Below are 20,228 nucleotides of genomic sequence, written 5' to 3' on the forward strand. Positions count from 1 at the left end.
CTGATAAAGTGGAGGACAAAAGAACAGTCATCAGGCCTATCATCACTGTCAATATGTATGGAGGGAGTCAGGAGAGAGGTCTACAGTCACAGTGGAGTCTCTGTCATGGTTCGAGGCTAGTACGTTTATGAGAATGCATCATTTTTTTGAAAGAGGTAACTTATATGGTAACATATATTTATGAGTATAGTATCTGTTTTTTCTATTAAGAAACTAAAAAAATTACTTACTGTGCCTTTAAAGAAATGACAAGAAAGCTTTTCTAAGAGAGTTCAGGCCTGCATGTTTGCATGTTCTAATAGGTCACTGCACCTATTTCCCAATTTCCCACCACAGTATAAAGAAACGAAGGCTAGCTCAAAGCTAAACTCACTAGTGGGGATATAGTCATTCATTTAAGCATTTAATCATTAAAATTGCAGGTGTTTTATGATTCCCGGGAATATATCTTGTTGCCCCACTGGTGTATAAACAGTATAATTACAGTGTCATTGATATTTACCTGCGGTCTTCCTCAAAATAAAGGTTTGACAGCCCGTGGTGAAAAGAAACATTTTATGCCGGAGGGCGCCCACTTACACATGTAGGATCACACAGACTCATGCAGAGACAGAATGAAAGACGTATACTGTAGACAGAATGTTCCTCAATTTGTAAATCAAGACTCAGAAGCAGCAGCAAACAAAGAGCTCATTTATGGAGGCCGACGCCACAAGACAGCAAGGCAGGCAAGTGAGAAGAGCCAAAGCGTTTTGAATAACCATCAGCGATGCCAGGCTGTGAGGATATGGGGTAATTCGATTTCCGGTGGGAGATGATAACAACAGTTAACAGCTATGCCCGAGGGAAACTCTGGAAAGGTACAATGACACTGGGAGTAGGCAGAAAGAAAAGCACAAGAAAAAAGAAACAGGGGAAGAGAAAATAACCCTGTGCCAGGTGCAAACTAAAACTATGGAGATTGCAGGGCTTAAATTATACATTGGAGTAATTAGAGCTGAGGTGAATCTGGATTCAATCTGATGAAAGGTGAATATGCAATCATCTTAGCAACTGCAGAAATATTACAAAACATGATTTAGAGGCATCCTCTAAGCAACACCAAATCAAAATAAAGAAAAAATCCTTCCACCTTTAATTAATGAAGGCGTTTATAACAGTGGGTAGGATGAAAGCTGCAGATGAGGCTCCAAAGAACAGAGGAACAATCTAAGTGTTTATTAGCTTTGCCAAAGCTTAGAAAGCAGCCATAAGATGTCCAAGACTGTGTGCTCGTGGGTGCTGGAAAGCATGTACAAAGCTCTCAAAGCTGAATTCTGTTGATTTGTGTTGTATTTGTGTACATTTTAGAAAATTACATTTGCCAGTTTAACCGAATGTTCCCCTTAAGTTGTCTATAATCGGATGGACTGACAGCTACCACTGGATTACTTTGATGCAGAAGAAATATTTATAACTTGAGGATTCTCAAAGCTGCAAGGTTTTGTGAATCTATATGTTAAAATCCATCCAGACCTCCAGAGAGTCATTCAAAGACCCACTAAAGTACTCAAAACTGCCTTTGTAGTAGGTCCTGCTACACTAGGTGAAAGCAATACCCGTCACGTTGATACTGACAGTGATACTTGTTGTGCAGAACAGGTATCAGATTTATATCATGAATAGCAGCCAGGGCTTTTATTTGGTATCGGTTTAGTAGGAAACTCATGGTACTGAACACCACTAGTTTCAATTCTTTTTCAGTGTATTTCAACATGCCCAAATATAAGTACGAGCCAACTCCATGTGTGTACACTCCCCAGAATAAGGATAAAGACTGTAAAGAAAGTACACTGGATAATGAAAACACTTTCTCAGAAAAAGTGACGAGACCAACAGGACTACTGTCCAGTCATTGAACTCTAGTCAATCCTACTTCTGAACCAAATCAAAGTAAAGTTCAATGTCGCTTTCAACAATTTCAATATGAACTCTGAGAACTACGTCACTATTTGTAGAGGAATTTCTGAATCTGTTTCAAATCTATGAGGTCCTGGATGGACTCTGGATGTCAACAGTTAACATGATTTTCTGTGCGTGTACCTGGCAGTACAACTGTCTTGATGCATGCTCGGTCATCCAGGTAAGACAATCACAGAATGTTCAGATGCTACCCATCAGCCTTCCATTCGATGCACCAGTAGTATCGATTTTCAAATATTCTTGGGTAAAATACAAACCCCAAGTTGTTCTCTGATGCATCCGGAGCGTGCATCGGTGTGTGAATGTTCGAAAGCACTTACATAGGAAAAGTGTAGAAAAAAAGTGCTTGTATGAATGGGTGAATGAGGCAAGTTGCATAAAATCGCTCTGAATTCTCAGAGAAGAGGAGCCCTATATGAGAACCAGTCCATTTACCAATCCTAGGTGACTTCCTTCTTGAGTTATCACATTCAGAAGATTTTCTGAAAACATGACCTCTGACCTATGACCTTGAGGTCGAGGTCACTGAGAGTGGAACTTGTCTGAGACTTTCAGTAGATGCATCTATGGAATGAATTAAAAATCTTCCATCAACTTGTTCTCAAGTTATCACATTCACAAGTTTGGTTGTCCAAAATTGTCCGTAAGTCAATAAGACTCAGTCAGAAGTCAGTAGAACTTAGTAAGTGCAGGTTAAACATTGGGAAATATGCAATGTTATTGTAACCTTTCTGTTTTTATGTGTTTCCGCGTGTTTACCTGTGGTGGCCGCTCAGGGATGGGTTCATTGCGGAGGGCTTGCAGGGCCTTCATGGCAGCGTTGTGTCTGGCTGCTTGGCGAGTGCGTCCCTCACCAATAAACTCATGACTCCCTACAGACAGCTGCACATAGAAGATCTTAGGAACAGGATAATGGTACCTGGAATTTAAAAAAAAAACCCACAAAAAAACATTAGCAAGAAGAGAAGATGTATCACGAAACTAGTAGTGCAAAATATGGCAGATCAGGAGTGCACATTAAAGGACATTAAACGATCAATATGTCGCCTTAACCTTAAGCGAAGGTTTACATCCGCTTTAAAAACAGATGCTAGGGAAAGAACTGGCTCTAACATAATGAGCCAAGTTATCAATTCTCACCGTTTACACCATTTCCAAATTAAAGGCCCACTACTTCATCAGGGTCAATTACTACACAATAGCCTGTTGGCCAACCACTTGAAAAATGCAGTGCTATTGAATCTCAGCTCAGGCATGCAAAACAAAGCGCAGGGACATATATCCTCTCTTCTTTCTTCTTGCCCCAAACATAGATTATTCTCTCTTTCTTTGGGTCCTGACAGAGTGGGACTGAGCTGTCACTGAGCAGATTTAGAGGTCTGCGTGTGTGATACCCCCCTCCCGGGTCAGTAGGAGAAGGGCTGAGAACGTCTGCTGGACTGAGGACAAGGAAAGAGAAATAGTGGGAAAACTAATAAGAGAAGAGAGACGTTTTTTTTTAATATCCGCCGCGCTGTTCACTTTCTTCTCTGCCAATTTACACTTATACTCATGAGGACATACAGACACCATATGTGGTCGACACAAATGGATAGGAGCAGTTAAGATTTATGGAAATGGGTCTTGACTCGAGTCTGGTTCCCAAACTGTATTTAATTTTTTCGTAACCTTTTATATCTATACTAAGTAAATACAGTGACATCTTTGTCTTGTACAACGACTGGTTGTAGAAAACTGAAACTGCCTTTAGAGATATACAGCTTTCCTTTTTTCTGTGTTCACATTTCTATAGAGCAACATCCCACTTGGTGTCATAGTCCAAATAACTGATTGGGTGCGTGTGGGAATTTGGGGAAACCCAAGAAGCTTGATGATGCTGGACAGGAAAATCAGCGTGCAATGGAAACTTTTGCAGTTTCTGTCTCAACAAACTGCACACATGCACGTTATTAAATGAAAAGGTATCAAGGCCTTATGTTATCATTAATTTATTATCTAGTGTCGTACAGTACAACAACACAAAGAGCTGCCATGCTAGCAGCTTCCAACAGTGGAGCACTAAGCTAATGATAACATCACAATGCTAACAACATACTGAAATTTACCGTATACACAATATGAGTTGGGGTTCACAATATGGGGATCATGGCCTCAGTTCAGTTCAGTTCATTTTTATTTCAGTTCCTTTTGGGGATTAGATATTTTTCAGGGATTTAATCTCAAAAATTACAGTGGCTCCACCGTGTCATCATTAAAAATTCACCTTACTTGCAAAAGTTCCCCAGTTTAAGATAGGGAGGAGACACATTTTTTAAAAAGTTACTGTGCTAGTGCCAGTAGCTCGAATAAATGGTTGGGTTTGGTGAGGAAGAGCAACTGGCGTCAAAACCTGTGCCAAATTAAATATTAGGATCCATCCACGTTGGTGATCTCTTGGGGAAACATGGGAGTAACCGTAAGTACCTTCTTAGTCAAAAACAATTCACTGTGGACAGTTGTGGCCAAGTGTTTGACGTAGTGACAAACATGCTCTTACTTTTAAATTCTTCATCGACTCCTGCCTTGTTCCAAGATGTTATTACTTTGGAAATTCCAATTTTACCATAACTGATGGAAACTGCATCAAGTGCCTATGTAATTAAGAACCAACAATAAAATCTAACTTGAAGACTTCATTAAGATTAACACTGATAATTGTTTTACAGTGTTCAATAAAAACATTCGTTCATTACTTACAGCATCACAAAGGTCTCCTAGAAGAAATTCGAGCCATTTGGCAACCATCTTGGTAACATTTCCGAGAGATTAGTTCAAGTTAACAAGAAATGAGTGGGAGAGGCATAACTTTGACTTCAACACTTCACGACTCACCAATGAAACTTGATAAAATGTATAAATATTTGGCTGATTGTGCCACAGATTAGGGTTTAAAAACATTTTATACACTCACAAGTTAGACTTCTGTTACAGGTTCCTGGAGTTTGTTGACATTACAGCTCAATCCAAAGCATCTGAACAAATGTCACAATCATGAACCTCTTTGTGTAACAACATGACTCACTTGGCATTACAGCTTTTCCCCATGAATTTCTTTTCAAAATGATTAAAGATAACATATCTGTTACAGTTACACATTGCTTCTTTTTTAAATTCTCCTCCCTTTTTTCCCTTTTTTGTCTTGAATTTTCTTAATGTCTTGCTCAGCAGGCCTAAGAATGAGTCAGCATATTACTCCCAGAATTCCAGCAGGTCTTTCTCCAGCCCACAGGCCTCCTCTCATTCGTCTGCTCTCAACTTCTGGCCACAGGGGCCTTCCCTGGGCGGGGGCCTGTCTGGCCCTCACACGTCAAGTGTGGCCCCAGGGTCTCAGAGGACATGCCAAGTGCAACATGGGCTCCAGCCAAAAGCGCAGAGCTGAGACGGGAGCAGCTGGGGCTGAAGCACTGAATACAGGTGCAGAGAAGAACAGAAAGAGGGGTAAGAAAGAGAGAGAGGAGTGAGACTGAAGGAGAGAAGGAGAGAAGAAGAAAGGGAAAGAAAAGAAAGGGAGAAGAGAGAGAGGGGGACGTGGAGGGATGCCTGTGGGAGACTCGACTCCACAACGTGGGAAAGTAGTGGCTTACACACAAGCAAGTAAGCCAAGAACACAGGCGAGCACATATACACTCCGAAAAAATTACACACACACGGCAGGAAAATCACATTAGTGCTCGAAAGAGAAACACCTCAGCTAAACCAGCATGGTCTGTGTTATCAATCATTATTTTTGTTGTTATTACTGCTACAGAGAGCAAATCGAACCAGAACATCTGAACATTCTCAAAAGGAAGAGAAAAACTATTAAAAAAACAAAAATTGTGTCGGCTGATGACGCAGATGAGTGCATGTGCGTATCTAGTTATGACTCAAGGGAAAAAAAAACCCAAATGCTGCAGCTCAATCAAATGATAACTCATCAATGTTCAGCAGTGAGTAATGAATTTGACTTTGAAGGCACAACCTTCCCTGCGGCTCTCTTTGATGTTGGCCATGTGATATTACTTTTTCATCTTAATCATTCAAAGACTTATGTCTGAACATACAAAGAGACAGATACACTCAAAGGTTCTAGTTTTTTTCCTTCCAAGGCCACACACAGGCCTGCTGGGAAATTGGACATTTGGCGTATTAATTATCACTAAAAATGACAGTGTGACATTTGAGCTGGAAACCATTTTCAGTTGCATGAAAAGTATTTCCTCTCTAAATCGTTATATGTTATATATGTTCCTAAATGAGCTGATTTCTCAGCCTCTACCTTGACATTTTTATTATTTCTCAGTATATTCATATTCACAGTAACAGACTTGTTTTCATTGCCTGTAAATCTGTAAATTCTTACACTAACGATATGTTCACACACTCACACAGAGAAAAATACCACTGTCAGAGAGCCTTTACCACAGGAAATTTAATAAAAATGTATCACACTTAAAGCTAGTTTTCCTTGCCTTCATTTTTCAAGTTAGGCATCATTAAATATACGAGACCCATCATCCAAATTAATCAAATCAATTCTGCACAGTCAGTAAAAATAAATAAATAAATAAATAAATAAAAATCAATATTATCAATAATGTAATTCAAGATGGCTCAAGGACTTATAGAGATGGCAGAAAGAGAAAAAACAAAAAGGTAAGCATGACCTCAGAAACACTCCACTATCATGATGTCATTCAACTGTTCTTCAGTTATTTGAAAATATAGCGCAACAATATCGTTTGTTATATAAAAGTGCATGTTGCATATAAATGAACGCATTTACAGTGGAAAGATGAATTTGTTGTTTTTTTTTGCAGATTTGATTCTGTGTTGAGCTGTTGCTCTGAAAACATTTTTACAGTTGGGCATAGATCTATGCTGCTGGGTTCATTTGATTGTGCGTCTTAAATATAACACACATGTTCTTTAAAATATGCTTTTAAAAAAGCTTCCTTTGGCTGGTCTCTTATTTCTAAGGGGTCGCAACAGTAGATGGATCTATATTAGTGATTTGGCATAAATATTTAGGCCCGTCTTGAAGCAGGGAGGAGACACAAGTCCTTTGTGTGTTAACTGAATGTGTTAACCACTACACTATGGTTAAAAAAACATGTATTGCATGGGATAAAGTATTTTTAGCCAGTATCAGTATGGTGTCATAGGTCACATTTCACATTAGAGTATTTTTTCTCTAACAAAAGTCTTTTTACTATAAAAGCTCTAAATCAGCTGTTGAGCGACGGCTAAGACAAGATGACCCGTACTCTCTTCAAACATGTTTGACTAACAAAGCCTAATTTGGTGCGCCCCATGCCCCCAGCCCTCTTATAGGAAGTACACTTCATAACTTTCAGTGGAAACAGTGCAGAACAAAACATTAATATAAGATTAATACAAGATGGTGGAAGTGGTGATTAATGGTGAGCGAAATATTTATGTGGCAAATTATGAGCCCCTTAATACCAATCATCATGGTTTTGCGTTTAAATAGAAGTTGCATCACCTTCTCACTTCTTTACCATCTTGAAATTACTACTTTTAATATTAAATTGTACTACAGCTTGAAAGGAAAACTGTTTTCCTCACACCGGTGTCATAAATTTCACAAGGCAATGAGTTTAGTCCAGAATCTGAATCCAAAAGAAGCCCTTTGGGACATGGCAGACAAAAAAGATTTACAGCATGAAAATGCAGCTGACGACTCCGAAGAAAGGAAGTGACGCTGTCAAGTCAGTATTCACCAGAAAGAATATTTACAACAACTTGTGGAATCTCTGACATGATGAGTTAAAGCTATTGTGAGAGCAAAGATGGGCTTTACAGATTTGAAAGAAATCTATTACGCTCATTTCCAGAATAATTCTTAGACTCTAATAATGTAGCTTTGCTTCACTCACAGTTCAAAATAAACCTTATTTAACTCAAAGTGGATCTTTACAAAGACACTCGCTTCATCCACTATTTGAAACCAGCTCTTTTATATCCTTCACCTTCCTTATTAGCCAGCTTTCATCTGACTGGATGCCCCTCTCAAACAGAAGGTTTCAACGGGAGGTGGGTGGGGCCTCTGTGCTCACAGCGGCAAGTCTGGAGCGCCCTCGGTGGCTGTATAAATGGTGGCAGGGCTGTGGTGATGTCACAGTTGGCTCACAAAACAACCAATGTGGCGACCATAATGGGCCCTCTCTACTCTCACTGACATCACTGGGAGAAAGGGTTCGAAAAAACTTCCTGAAACTCAACATTAGAGCATTTTTAAGATCAAAGATTACTTGCACGTTCATTGATGTTGTTATTTTTATAACTTGAGCATTAATGATTATAAGAGTCATGACAGAAAATAAGGAAAATCAAAAAAGCTCTGTTTTAACAAAGGAAAAATACTGAGACCCATTCCATTTAGCCCATCTACCAAAAGCTTTAAAGTAAGTAAAGCATCGTTTATGTGTTCCTCTTATACATGGGATGAAAAGGTAACAAGTCTGCTACAACAAAATGCTGCAATGAGAAAAAAGTGGGCCAATCAGACACAGATAAATGACAGAGCATGAATGAGGGAGGGTACTGGCCTACTTGTCTTCCAGGGTCACTGAGCTTTAATACCAAGATCTGCTAACCACACATACAAACATGAATAGCGGTATGTATGGAACCACATTTACACACACACTAAGCTTTTGAAGGGGGATGGGACTGCACTGGAAGCAAAGGGGTGACAGAGATCTGGGGGGAAAAAAATACAAAAACTTGGACAGACTCATTCTTCCACCAGCTGCATTTTCTTCCAAACTCCTGCCAGACCTTTACTTGTTTTCTCTCCCTCCCAACTTCCATACTTCATTCCCTGTGTCCATCATTGATTGCTCTCCTTCCCTTCAGCCTCACGCGATTGCACATGCAAAATACAAAGCGGTGTGAGAAAATAGCCCATGTTGTCAAGTAAACACAGTTTTCAAAACATCTAGTGTCATGGTGTTAGGTTGTGTATTAAGATTTCTTTGGACCCTGTCTGAGGTTACAAACCACTAATCCACATGGGAGAAGCTGATCCAGTGTGATGTTCGAGGAGTGGTTCCAAATGAAAGCATTTTTTTGGCTCTAATTGCTCATTAAGCATGATTTCTGGAGCCCCCTGTACATGAAACTCAAAAACAAAGATTATGGGTGCTTAACTCAAATATGTCCATGGCCAATGTCTTCTTTTGTTAATAACTTGTATGAAACACTACAGACGTTTTTATTATATATTCAAGTTCTTTAAGGGGGATCTGCAATGCATCTAAAACCGCTGGGTAATTCAGGGTTATTTTTTCTCCCATATATACTGTTATACCGATGGATGCGATGGATGGATGTTGATCAATGGATCAACATATAGAAGCCAAAGTTTCTACAAGTTTTGATACTTTTGGCTCTTTCTGATGTCACTAAGAGCGGCTATTATTAATATGGTTATATCAGGCACACAACTGAGGCTCTGACCACAGAAGACGGGCAACAGTAACTCAAAAAACCCTTTGTTACAACCAAAGTATGCAGAAGAGCATCTCAAAAGACACAACAGGTTGAAGCTTGATGTAGATGGGCTACAGCAGCAGAAGAGCACAGCAGGACAAAGACTGGAAAAACGATGCCTGGTCTGACGAGTCTTGATTTCTGCCACAACATTCAGATGGTAGGGTTAGAATTTGGCGTAAACAAAATAAAAGCATGGATCCATCCTACCTTGTATTTATGGTTCAGGTTGCTGCTGGTGGTGTAGAGTGGGATATTTTCTTGGAACATTTTGGCCTCTCAATCAAATAGAGCACTTCTAGGTAATGTGGTAAAATAGTGCTTGTGTGATGCTATCATATCAACATGGAGCAAAATGGGGACTGTTTCCAGTACCTTGTTGAAGCCATGAAGAATTAAGACTGTTCTGAAGGGAAAAGGAGGTCCAACATAGACCTAGCAAGGCGTACCCACTAAAGTGTCCAGTATGCATAAATGCTCTCTGTTATGTTGATCATTGGCTGTCACTGTTTTTGTCTAAAGACCACCCAGAGCTTTGAAAGTGTCAATGGAAAGCATTTGTTTATTCCCTAACACCAATTTATAACCCATCTAAATCTATACAAATGAAAAATAAGCTTTTGGTTAAGGGGCTTGAAAATGTAGCTTAAAACAATGTCTGGCTTTAGATTTTGTTTTTAATACTATATAGACAAAGGGAGGTTTTTGAAAGCACAAACAGAAACAGAAAGGAATAATGGGAGAGAGAGAGAGTGTGTAGGATCTGTGTCAGTTTCACAAAAGTCACAATAAGTGCTACTCAGTGAGTGGTTCCATTAGGCAACTGTGACAGAGATAAACAGATTTGCTGTCAAGCCTTTAGTGTTATAGAATTTAGAATCTCGTGGCATTTTAATATAAAAACATCAAACATACAACAACGTGTCAAATCACTCAGGTGTCCAGTGAGAGAACTTTAGTAAAATAAAGTGTCGACCTAAGACTGAAGCTCTCATTTTATAGTTCATTTAGCATCCCTTAAAAGCTAGTCTTGCCACTCTTAGCCCTTGACGGAGCCATAACGGCAGTTTTCATTATAACTGGGAGAGAAAAAGCTGTCCATGTAGAGTCACCAGTAAACTCTGCTAAGAAACAATTAATAGTCTTGGTGACTTTCCATCACAATAAGGTTCAAAAAGCTTTTTTGCCCCATAGGTTGAACTTCTACTGTGCATGTAGAGTGCTTCACGACGCCAAGATGATTGGCTAGTGCTTCTAGGTTCTGCAGATGACTGGCTTTTGGGGGGAAGGGGTGGAATATGTCACAAGAACTGCCACATTCAGTGACATAAAATTTTCCCATAGATTTTTGTTCAAGATTCATCGACTGGTTTGTCTCTCCGTTGCATTAAATCAGAGATTTAATATAACTAAACCTTACATTCTGTAGATTTTCATTAAAGCTCACCATGGGAGCAATCTATTTCCTCCCTCATATTCCTCCAGTGTAATGCATGGCTGTGTCTTTGTACTGCAGACAGCTGGTGTCTCTTATGGACAACTCAAATCACCGACTTTAAGGACAGAAGATATTAATCTGGAATAACGAACAGGCGCTGTGCATAAACCAAAGCTTTCATGACTTATTTTAATTAAATTGTCAAAAATGACAGTGTTCATTGTTTTTACTGTTGTGGTTTTCATTTTCTACAAGAGATTAAAGCTCTCTTTGTGCATGCTCTGTAATCAGCGTGCTGTCTTGGTGCCCTCCTTGTACTCCCATCACAGCTGTGTGTAGGTCCTGCCCGCTCTATTGCTGAGCTGCAGTGGTGCATTAAGTACTGTTTCCATACATGATAGTATCATTTATAGTAGCGAAACTGACAGGTAGCATACTCCAGGGAAAAATATTAATGTGCTAGAGTAAAACAAAAAACAAGGCTTGATTTCATTAGGTTAGTAATAAAAGCAACCACTGGAAAATAGTCTATTCGTTAATAATCTGACTGAAAACAGGCATCGCGTGAATAATTCTGACTTCTTAAGCACAGAAGACTGTGCCAGTGTGCGCAAACCAATTATACCACTTGTGCATTTATGTGACATAGCAAGAAACAGTTCTTAGCCCCTGTGCCCTTTTAGTGCCAATTGTTAAGTCTTGGGTGACTGAGAGGAATGGCTGGCTGAGGATCAGCATAAAATCAGAGCCTTCTGTCCTCATTAAGAATATTACTTTGAGACCTGCTGTTTTATGTTCATTGTCATTAAAAGGGAAAAACTAATTGCTTTGTTAAAATCTCATGCCATTTTCTGAAAATAAATACTACGAATTTCTTATGGCCAGATTATTACGATGTGGTTTCTGTGTCAGCCATTATGCCTGTCACAGTTTTTACTTTGTATTTTTTTACCAACATCTCTAAAGCAATATGCAGCACAATTTTTGCCATTTAATGCATCTAAAAATTAATGAAGCACTCTAATTGAGTGCTCCAGGCATCAGATAGGAGACAGTATGTATGAATATTTGCATACTATACAACTAATAAAGAAATAAAAAATAGCAAATTTAGTGATTTAGCAGCAGGCTAACTAGTTAATTTATCGACAAAGGCAATGTTCTAGGCAATACTATTTATTTCTCTTTATTGCTTACTGCTCTTTGAGTCTTTCAACCAGATGAGAACAAAGCTGTTTAAACAAGCAAATATCCTGCTGATGTGTGCTTAAAAGTGTTTTTTCCCCTTTTTTTGGCTGAACTGTGGTTTGCTTATGCTGAGAAAGAAACACAGTGTCAATTACTTACTGTACAGGATGTAAAATAAAGACTGGATGATATGATTCCACTTGTAGGACCACCAAAGAAGAAATGCAGAATCATTTAAAAAACAAACTCTGTTTTGACTTTGCACGCTCTGAAGAAAATTATAATGATGCAAGATGACAGTTCCTAAAAAGGAGGAGATGCATATTTCAACCGTGTGTCTGCTGCTGGCTTTATTCAATTCAAAGTAAACCAAGGATAAATTTGTAATAGATTTGTGATATTTCTGTAATCTTCGTCACATCTTCCAGTGATGGATCCAACTGCAGCAGAATGATGATTGTGATGTGGACCTCGTTCAAAATGTGGTTTAAAAAACTTTTGAATCTGTTTTCCCAGAAACAGGAACCTATCCGCCTACAACGACTGAGGTTAGAACATCTGGGTGTAGCCCTGAACTATAAACTAAACTGGAAATGTCTATCTACAAAACAGTTGAAACACTTCTTACAGGTATAACACCTTTAAGTGCAATTTGCCAATCCGTATCCTGGTGGCAATGTTTAAGAAATAATCTAACAGTCTAAATGAGATCACAAAAAACTACAGGAGTTTTTCTGGAGACTACACTAGGTGCACTCCAATTTACAGACATAATGGGTGAACATAATGAAATTGCTGCTGTTAATACTCTGCAGCACCAGAAAGTAGGACAGTAATGTGTCCCTATGAGCTGATGTGCATTAACCCGTGATGAACCATGCCAACAATGGGTGCAGATGTTATGATGCGTGTTATGTGGTTCTGGTGTCTAATGCCCTAAATAAAGAGCGATCCAAATTACTCAGCAAACAGCCAGGAACGTCAACCATTCCTCTTGACAGATGTTTACTGCAAAGTACTGATATTGCACAGCAACTAAGGAGGTAAGGCTAATCGCTTTGAGCGCTGCAGCAAAGTGCACAATTTCTTGAGAAGAGATTCAAGTGTTATTTTTGCGAAAAATGCACAGACGTCAGTTCTTTGTAAAAATGCCTATTTAGTCCTCTGACTCCCCCTGACAAACATCCTAAAAGGCAGCATTATGAAAGGTGATTCCACTGATTTAGCCTACTTTGTACATCATGGCCTCAGTTCCATTTTTAAATTCAATGCATCAAGGAAGAAAAGGAGGAGAGGAGGACACACAGGGATACACAAACAAGAAAATCCACTCAGAAGAGAGGAGATGAAAGGAGAGCCCAGACTTCTTTGTCAGTGAGTCTGCTGAGCACAAATCATTCCAAGCATTTGTTTATGTTGGATCTGTATTTCACTCCTCCACCCCCAGTCTCTTCAATAAAACACTGCTTTATGAGTTTACACCCATTTGTGCAATTAAGACATGTTATCCTTTAGACTGGATTTCCGCCAATGTTAATTTATCTACTTATGTAATTTATGATTTAGAGACACACACGAATATGTGGAAAATTTTTAAGGAATAATGCAATAGGAGTAACTCCTCTGAAGTTTACCTTGGGGGGTTTGGATGGGCAAGAAAACTGTATCTGTAATGCCTTACTGGACAAAAGAGCACACAGTGTCCCGATTAGGCCGTTTGAGACTACAAAGCCCAATTGGCCAGAGAGCACTACAGAAAAATAAACCTGAGTGGGAGAAAGTGAGTGAAAAAAAGATGACTGTGTGTGCAAAGGGAACCTCGGAGGATATCTAATACCTCCACAGTAGAGGAGATGACATGAAATGTTGAATATAAAAAAGCGCTCATGGGCAGATTTGCCTTTTCAATGGGACAGGTTGTCCCAATTAGAAATGTAGATGACAAAGTACACCTGTGTGTCTGTGTGTGCCCTTTGTGTCTGTGCTGCTGTCATTGCTGTTTGATGTTATACCGTTTTCCTGAAGGCATGGGAAGGGTACTCAAATATCCTTCCATTGCAACTGTCTCTTCTTATAGTTCTTACATGAAAGTGATTTTACACTGACATTTCCATACAGCTACAGACCAAGTCTGGAGCACAATTGTAAGGCGATTAACCCTTTACATGATGTGACATTCAACAATTGAGGAATATGCAGCATTTATTGAGGCCTGTGTATAGACCAAAAAATATAAAATTATACCTGATATATTTGTAAACCCTGAATGTAATTTTTCACAGGACCTAAAGTTAAATTTGTTCCCTCCAGTTGTTTGTAGGAGTCTTTCTTCTGTGTTAATTACATACCTTTAAGCATCATACAGCAGCAGGATCCATATGAGCACCTCCAAAGCTAAAGTTTTGCATACATTTTAAATATGTTCAAGTACTGTAGTCTACTTATAATAAATTGTGGACATGGAGGTACAACTGATCAAGAACAGTGAGAACAACAGCATTCTTACTGTTCTTACAGCATAAAGAACAAGAACAGTAAATAACACTCGAAGATGTACTCTTTTTACCCGAAAGAGGTTAGCGTCATACAAAGCATCACAGAATAAACCATCTTTTTATAGCAACCATCCTGAGGATGAGTTTTTAATTCACCGTGAGTTCGTCTTTTTTGTTTATGCTCCCACGCAGATCATCTTAGCAGTGGCATCATTGTGTACAGGGAGGCGTTTCAAAAACAACATGCAGATGTAACCTCTCTAATCATCAAAGTGACTAACAAAGCACAGCAGCAAGCAGCCTATTAAAAATGAAAATGGATTTTATTATACCATAAAAATTATTTGGATGATTTATGAATGTAAAGAATTTTCACTTAATTGTTTTTTTTTTCTTTTTTTGTTTTGCCCTGATAAATAGTTCATTAGTTTAGTTGGGGTATTTGAGCTATAAGTGAACTCTCTGCGGGACTATTCAAAGGGGGACACTGGTACAAATAACCCAGTGGCATTAATAGTGAATATAAATATTCTGCCCTTCCTGATTTCATGTAATTTTATGTATTGTATAACACTATTTCAAATTATTTTTATCATAAGTCCACCAATATATTCAAAGCAGGCCTTTATGTGTAAAAGCATTCCCTGTAATTATTGCTGATGTGCACCCATGTACTCAACCCTGAAACCAAACACACGAGACATCCCATTTAACCCTCAGTGTAGGCTCAGTATTATTCAAGCCCCCTTTTATCTGCTAAATGCTCTATGTTCAATGCTCACTAACTGCAAAATGGATAAAATGTAGTGGATTTATCAAAGTTATTCCACTGAAAACAAGTGCCTGCTGTGACTGGAACCAAGGTCAGTAGGAGCAATGACATCGAACCACTACATCCATCCAATGAGCTAGAGGCCACTAAAACGTATCTGTGGGTTTCTCAATACAAGTAGAGATTTAATAAACAGTAATGTTTCTCACAGTTGATCTAAAAATGCTTTACAAACCAAAGCAAATTGGGTCTTTACTTATTTTCCTACATACAGCAGACTGGCCAATATAATATAAAACAGGCACTGAATTTTCAGCAGTAAAGGTGAGTCACTCTTCCTCTCAGTTTCCTACAGAGAAAGCAGTAATGGCCAGCGTAGTATCTGAACATCATCACAGGAGGAAATGTCACAGTGCAAAGCACCCCCAGTATTTCAGCCCACTGTTCTTCCAACAGACATGATGTTGGTGTCATAACCAAATGAGGACTGGGAGGAGGTAGGCGGCTTCAGGCCGCTAAGCTTTGCTCTAACAGGGAAAGTCCTATCCAAATTCCAACTCTGACAGAATGCAGGATGCAGGCGCCCCGCCCCCCTGAGATCAGAGCAGCAGGAGGAAAGCTGGGAGCGTCGTGGATAAACTGGAGGAGCGCAGTATGACTCATTGGAATCAGGTGTTCCAATGATAACACAGGGGTTGTCCGTGAAAACGGTTGATGTAACCAGATTTCATGATAACACAAATATTTTCCGATTCTGTGATCATTTTTTTTCATAATCACTCAGGCTAAATTTCCACACATGTTTCATAGCAGCTCAGTAACTGACTGAGAGAGCTGATCACTGTTGTTCAATGGTGTGGTCACGTCTGGATGATAGCAGAGATGAATCACTGATTTAAAGATGGACTTGGATGGGAAAGAATTATGCATAAGTCCTTCGCCATAAATAAGATTCATTAAGACTCTGATAAATGTACATTTCATATTATCGCTGTATTTTCTCATCAGGGTACTTTCTGAATGAATCAATACTGGTCTGGGCGGTGATTAGCGCGCTGATAGATCATAGCCAGACTGCCCTTTTAATGGTCAGATTTTCCATCAACATGACTTTGGATCACTCTTATTCATCAATAGGTAAGGGCATGGGCATGAGGAAACCTTCGTTTCCCTGCACCATCATTAAGGTGACCGATTGTGGATATGGCCTGTCACTCTGCCACATAGTTAGTCATCTAAGTAAGAGAATTCATATTCAGAAGGTCTTACTATCATTAATCGGGGCTTGACTACACTGAAAGAAAGAGACCTCATGGAAACATAATGACCTTGGAATAATAAATGTCTTTCTTATGTCACTTCTGTTTGAGACACACACGTCCTCCAACCCCCTTTCTGCTTCCTTTACACAGTGCCATAAGAAAACAAAACAGGCCATGAGGAATAGATACTGCCTGTCTCCACACTGTGACATTTGACATTGACAGACAGATGCTGGAAAACAGATTTTCTCCTCTACCCCATTTATCTTTCACCCCTGTTTGCTCCTGCATGGATCAAATAGTAGAAGATGTAAGCCAGATGCTAGACTGTCTCCTGACTACACTCTGTTACCCAACAGTGCAACTGATTGACTGACATCTTTTAAAAAATAAACTGCGCTCAGCAGAACTGATGGCAGAATGCTGCACCTAATAACATTAATGAACAAAAATATAGATGGAAAAAAATCTCTTCTTCATGACATTTCACTTTGCTTAGTGCTTTAATATTGAAGATGTTAATTTAAAATCCTTATGATTACAACACTGAACCCATACACACAGAAAAGCTTTCATAAATTCACCACATTCCTAACTTGCAGGTTACAAAATGGGATCTAAGGCCTTCACTAGGCACCTTGAAAGAAGTGTTATGGGACTTTACATGAGGAAACACTGCCACCTTGAGGGGATTATAATGTGTCCTGAAAATAACACCAAGTATGTCAAACAATCCTAGATGAATACTAACTTTATTAGGAACAGTGCACTTTTTGGAGCCGCATAACTCAACTTCTGTTAAGTTTTAATCACAAACTATGTCAGTATTTAAAATAATATAGCATTTAGGAGACTAATTAATATAACTAAATGTAATGTTTATCCTAAGCTGACAGTTGAGTAAAATTGTGAAGATACGCTTGTGGGATAAAACTAAAAGCCAAACAAACTATTTGTGCACTGTCCAAAACAGAAAACAGATTTCCCATTGTTTTCCTAACTGGGAGTAACAGGGTATACCTGGATTAGCTCAGCAAATTCACAGACCTACATAGCATTTCTCTCCTGGGGGAGAGGAGATCATTAATTGCACCTCTGTGGCACTTTTACAGAGTTTAGGAAATGGTCGGGTGGCTCCAGCACAGAAAAAACAACGAAAGAAAGTTGACAGAGACAGAGTGCACAGGGAACCCATGAGGGCACCACGTTCATCAGTTTAGAAAACATATGGAGCGGAGAGCCATGCCTGACACACATTTAAGCCAGTTGGGATCAAAGAAACATCATCTAAAATTTATCAAGACCATGTCCACACCAAGTCAGATGAATGTCAAAGACCCTCTCTTCCTTTGTATATTACCGCAGATTATCGACACCCACAACAAAGAGAAATGCTAATCTTGGTGGTTGGATAAAGCATGTGCTGTTGCATTAGAATCAGCAAGCATGTGCTGTTGTTACAAACAATGCAGCAGTGATGGTAAAACAAAGAAAACCTAAATCTAACTTTGGTTGGGGTTCCAGGTCGAAAGGTGAGTATAAAAGACTTTACTTAAAAAAAAAGAAGCTCATCTTGTCATGAATAATTTTCCCCCACCCTTAAAGGTTGAACAATAAACCAATCAGCAAGTAGCTTTGAAACTAAAATGAATAACAGCTGAGCCAATCAAATCATTCATTTTTGGGAGCTCACCTTTGGTTAAACATCCCTCTGAAGTTATAATTGGCTCTGTAGTTGGGCATCGGCTTGGGATCCAAAGGCCTGTAGATAGCCGGCTCCCCTCTCTTCATGGCCAGACCATTCAGCTCAACTGTGGGTGTTATACTGCCTGTGTGAGTGAGATTGCAGATGCAAGCACGGAAAAGATTAAAACCAAGACAGGGAGGTTTTTAAAAACACTGATGTGAACTTCTTTTTCTGGCAGCAGCAAACAAAATGGCTTAAAATGGTCCAAGCAGTCTAAAAAGATGGAAACAAAATATTTTCTAGAAAAGGCACACAGGCAGAAAGCTGCACTGTGCAGCCTAACATTTGCCACGTGAAACTGCATTCTAAGTAAAAAGTACCCTCAGGATGCATGCACCACTAATACCACCACTTCTCAGTGATGTTGCATAATTTATCACAGGATTTTTTGGACTTTCTTAATCCCATTAAAAGCCTGGCTTTGAGGCCTTTTACCACTACAAAGTCGCAGAGGGCAAGGGAGGTAAGTCCAGACTAGTGGTATTAATTTGGCTAGTGATAAACTGTAAGCCTGTTCCTAGGTTTTACTGAGACACTTTATACTGTTTTTTGTTGTTTCCTTGAACATCAATTATCTGAATATTCCCAGTTGCTTGGCAGCAATGCTGGGAAGAAAAGTCACTCAGATGAAAAACCAAAATGCCCCCTAAGTACATAAATGCATTGCACTTTAAATTCATGATTGTACAGACAGGTATAAATTAACTTCCTCTGTAAATGGACTTTTTAGCTCTATCCAGTGTGCTAACATCCAATCCATACTTTTATTTTAACACCAGACTTTAAAATGAATGAACATTAGTGAGTTTCAATTAAAAAAATCTAAACATTGTTTCCAATTTTAGGAGGATGAGACAAGGCGAGCTACTAGAAGTGTAAATGCATGGGTTTTAATGCTAACTATAAATTCCTGCAGATATGTGCACACAGAAATGAACAGCACAAACTTGGTTTTAACCATCTGCAAGAAAATGAAACTGCTTCTGGTAAACAGGTTAAAAAACTGAAAAATGTTCACAGTGCTGTCGTAATTTTAGATCTTGTTCACAGCAAACTGCCATAAAAAAAAGCACAGGATTGATTCGTGTCTGCAAATATCTAGGGTAAACTGCTGGAGTCTAATATTATGTCAGATGAAATGCAAAATTTATGTTTGCACAGACAGATGACTGTAGATTTTGTCTTTCATCTCCTACGTGGAAACTAGGGAGTGATTTTACCATGACCAGTAAAAATAGATGGAACAATTACAACAAGATGTTTCATATGGTGACCAGACTTTAAAAACTGTGAGCCTATTCTTGACAATGGCTCTGTTCCACTGAAGTATTTTAACAGTTTGACAGTAAAGTGGAGTGTATAATCCCAAGACCTGACCCTGCAGCAGCTTTATCAAGTTCATTCATTGTTTATTTGCCATTTATTCCATTGGATACTCTTGTCCACAGGATGTGGACCCTAACCTTTTTATCCATGTATCACTAGCATCACAAGTCAGTAACTCACTACAGCCTTTTAAACTGCCAGTAAGTCCAATGAAGAAAAGATGAAAAAAATGTGTCCTTTTATCTGATCTTCACTCTGTTACACTCTTAACTTTTTGATTATTGGCGCATATTTGCTATTCCAGGAAGCATGGTAGTGACTATGCCTGCGTGGGTTGTCTCTGGGTACTCTGGCTTCCTCCCATAGTCTTAAGACATGCTTGTTTGGTTAACCGGTGATTCTAAATTTGTTACAAGTGTGTGTGTGACTGTCTATCTCTGTCTTTCACCTTTCAACAGCCCAGATACGCTCCAGCCTCTCAATAATCCTAAGAAGTAAGTAA

General features: G+C 39.1%; 3 protein-coding genes across 3 annotated transcripts in view; all 3 read right to left on the bottom strand.

Annotated features, from left to right (window-relative positions):
• Nucleotides 1-20,228, bottom strand: part of stau2 (staufen double-stranded RNA binding protein 2) — a 109,371-nt gene that overhangs the window by 84,516 nt on the left and 4,627 nt on the right. The window contains exons 5-6 of the mRNA XM_082546633.1: nucleotides 18,347-18,482; nucleotides 2,722-2,881 (exon numbers count right to left, since the gene is read on the bottom strand). Of these exons, the coding sequence (XP_082402759.1) occupies nucleotides 2,722-2,881; nucleotides 18,347-18,482 (296 nt within the window). The remainder of the gene's footprint in view (nucleotides 1-2,721; nucleotides 2,882-18,346; nucleotides 18,483-20,228) is intronic.
• LOC309714561 (uncharacterized protein) overlaps nucleotides 1-20,228 on the bottom strand; it is a gene marked incomplete at its 3' end in the record, with an annotated part of 172,592 nt that overhangs the window by 43,400 nt on the left and 108,964 nt on the right. The gene's annotated exons all lie outside the window — the stretch shown is intronic.
• LOC309714302 (uncharacterized protein) overlaps nucleotides 1-20,228 on the bottom strand; it is a 159,453-nt gene that overhangs the window by 43,341 nt on the left and 95,884 nt on the right. The gene's annotated exons all lie outside the window — the stretch shown is intronic.

The sequence above is a fragment of the Aulonocara stuartgranti genome (assembly GCF_965226115.1).
Source record: "Aulonocara stuartgranti genome assembly, chromosome: 9".
NCBI classification, from domain to species: domain Eukaryota; kingdom Metazoa; phylum Chordata; class Actinopteri; order Cichliformes; family Cichlidae; genus Aulonocara; species Aulonocara stuartgranti.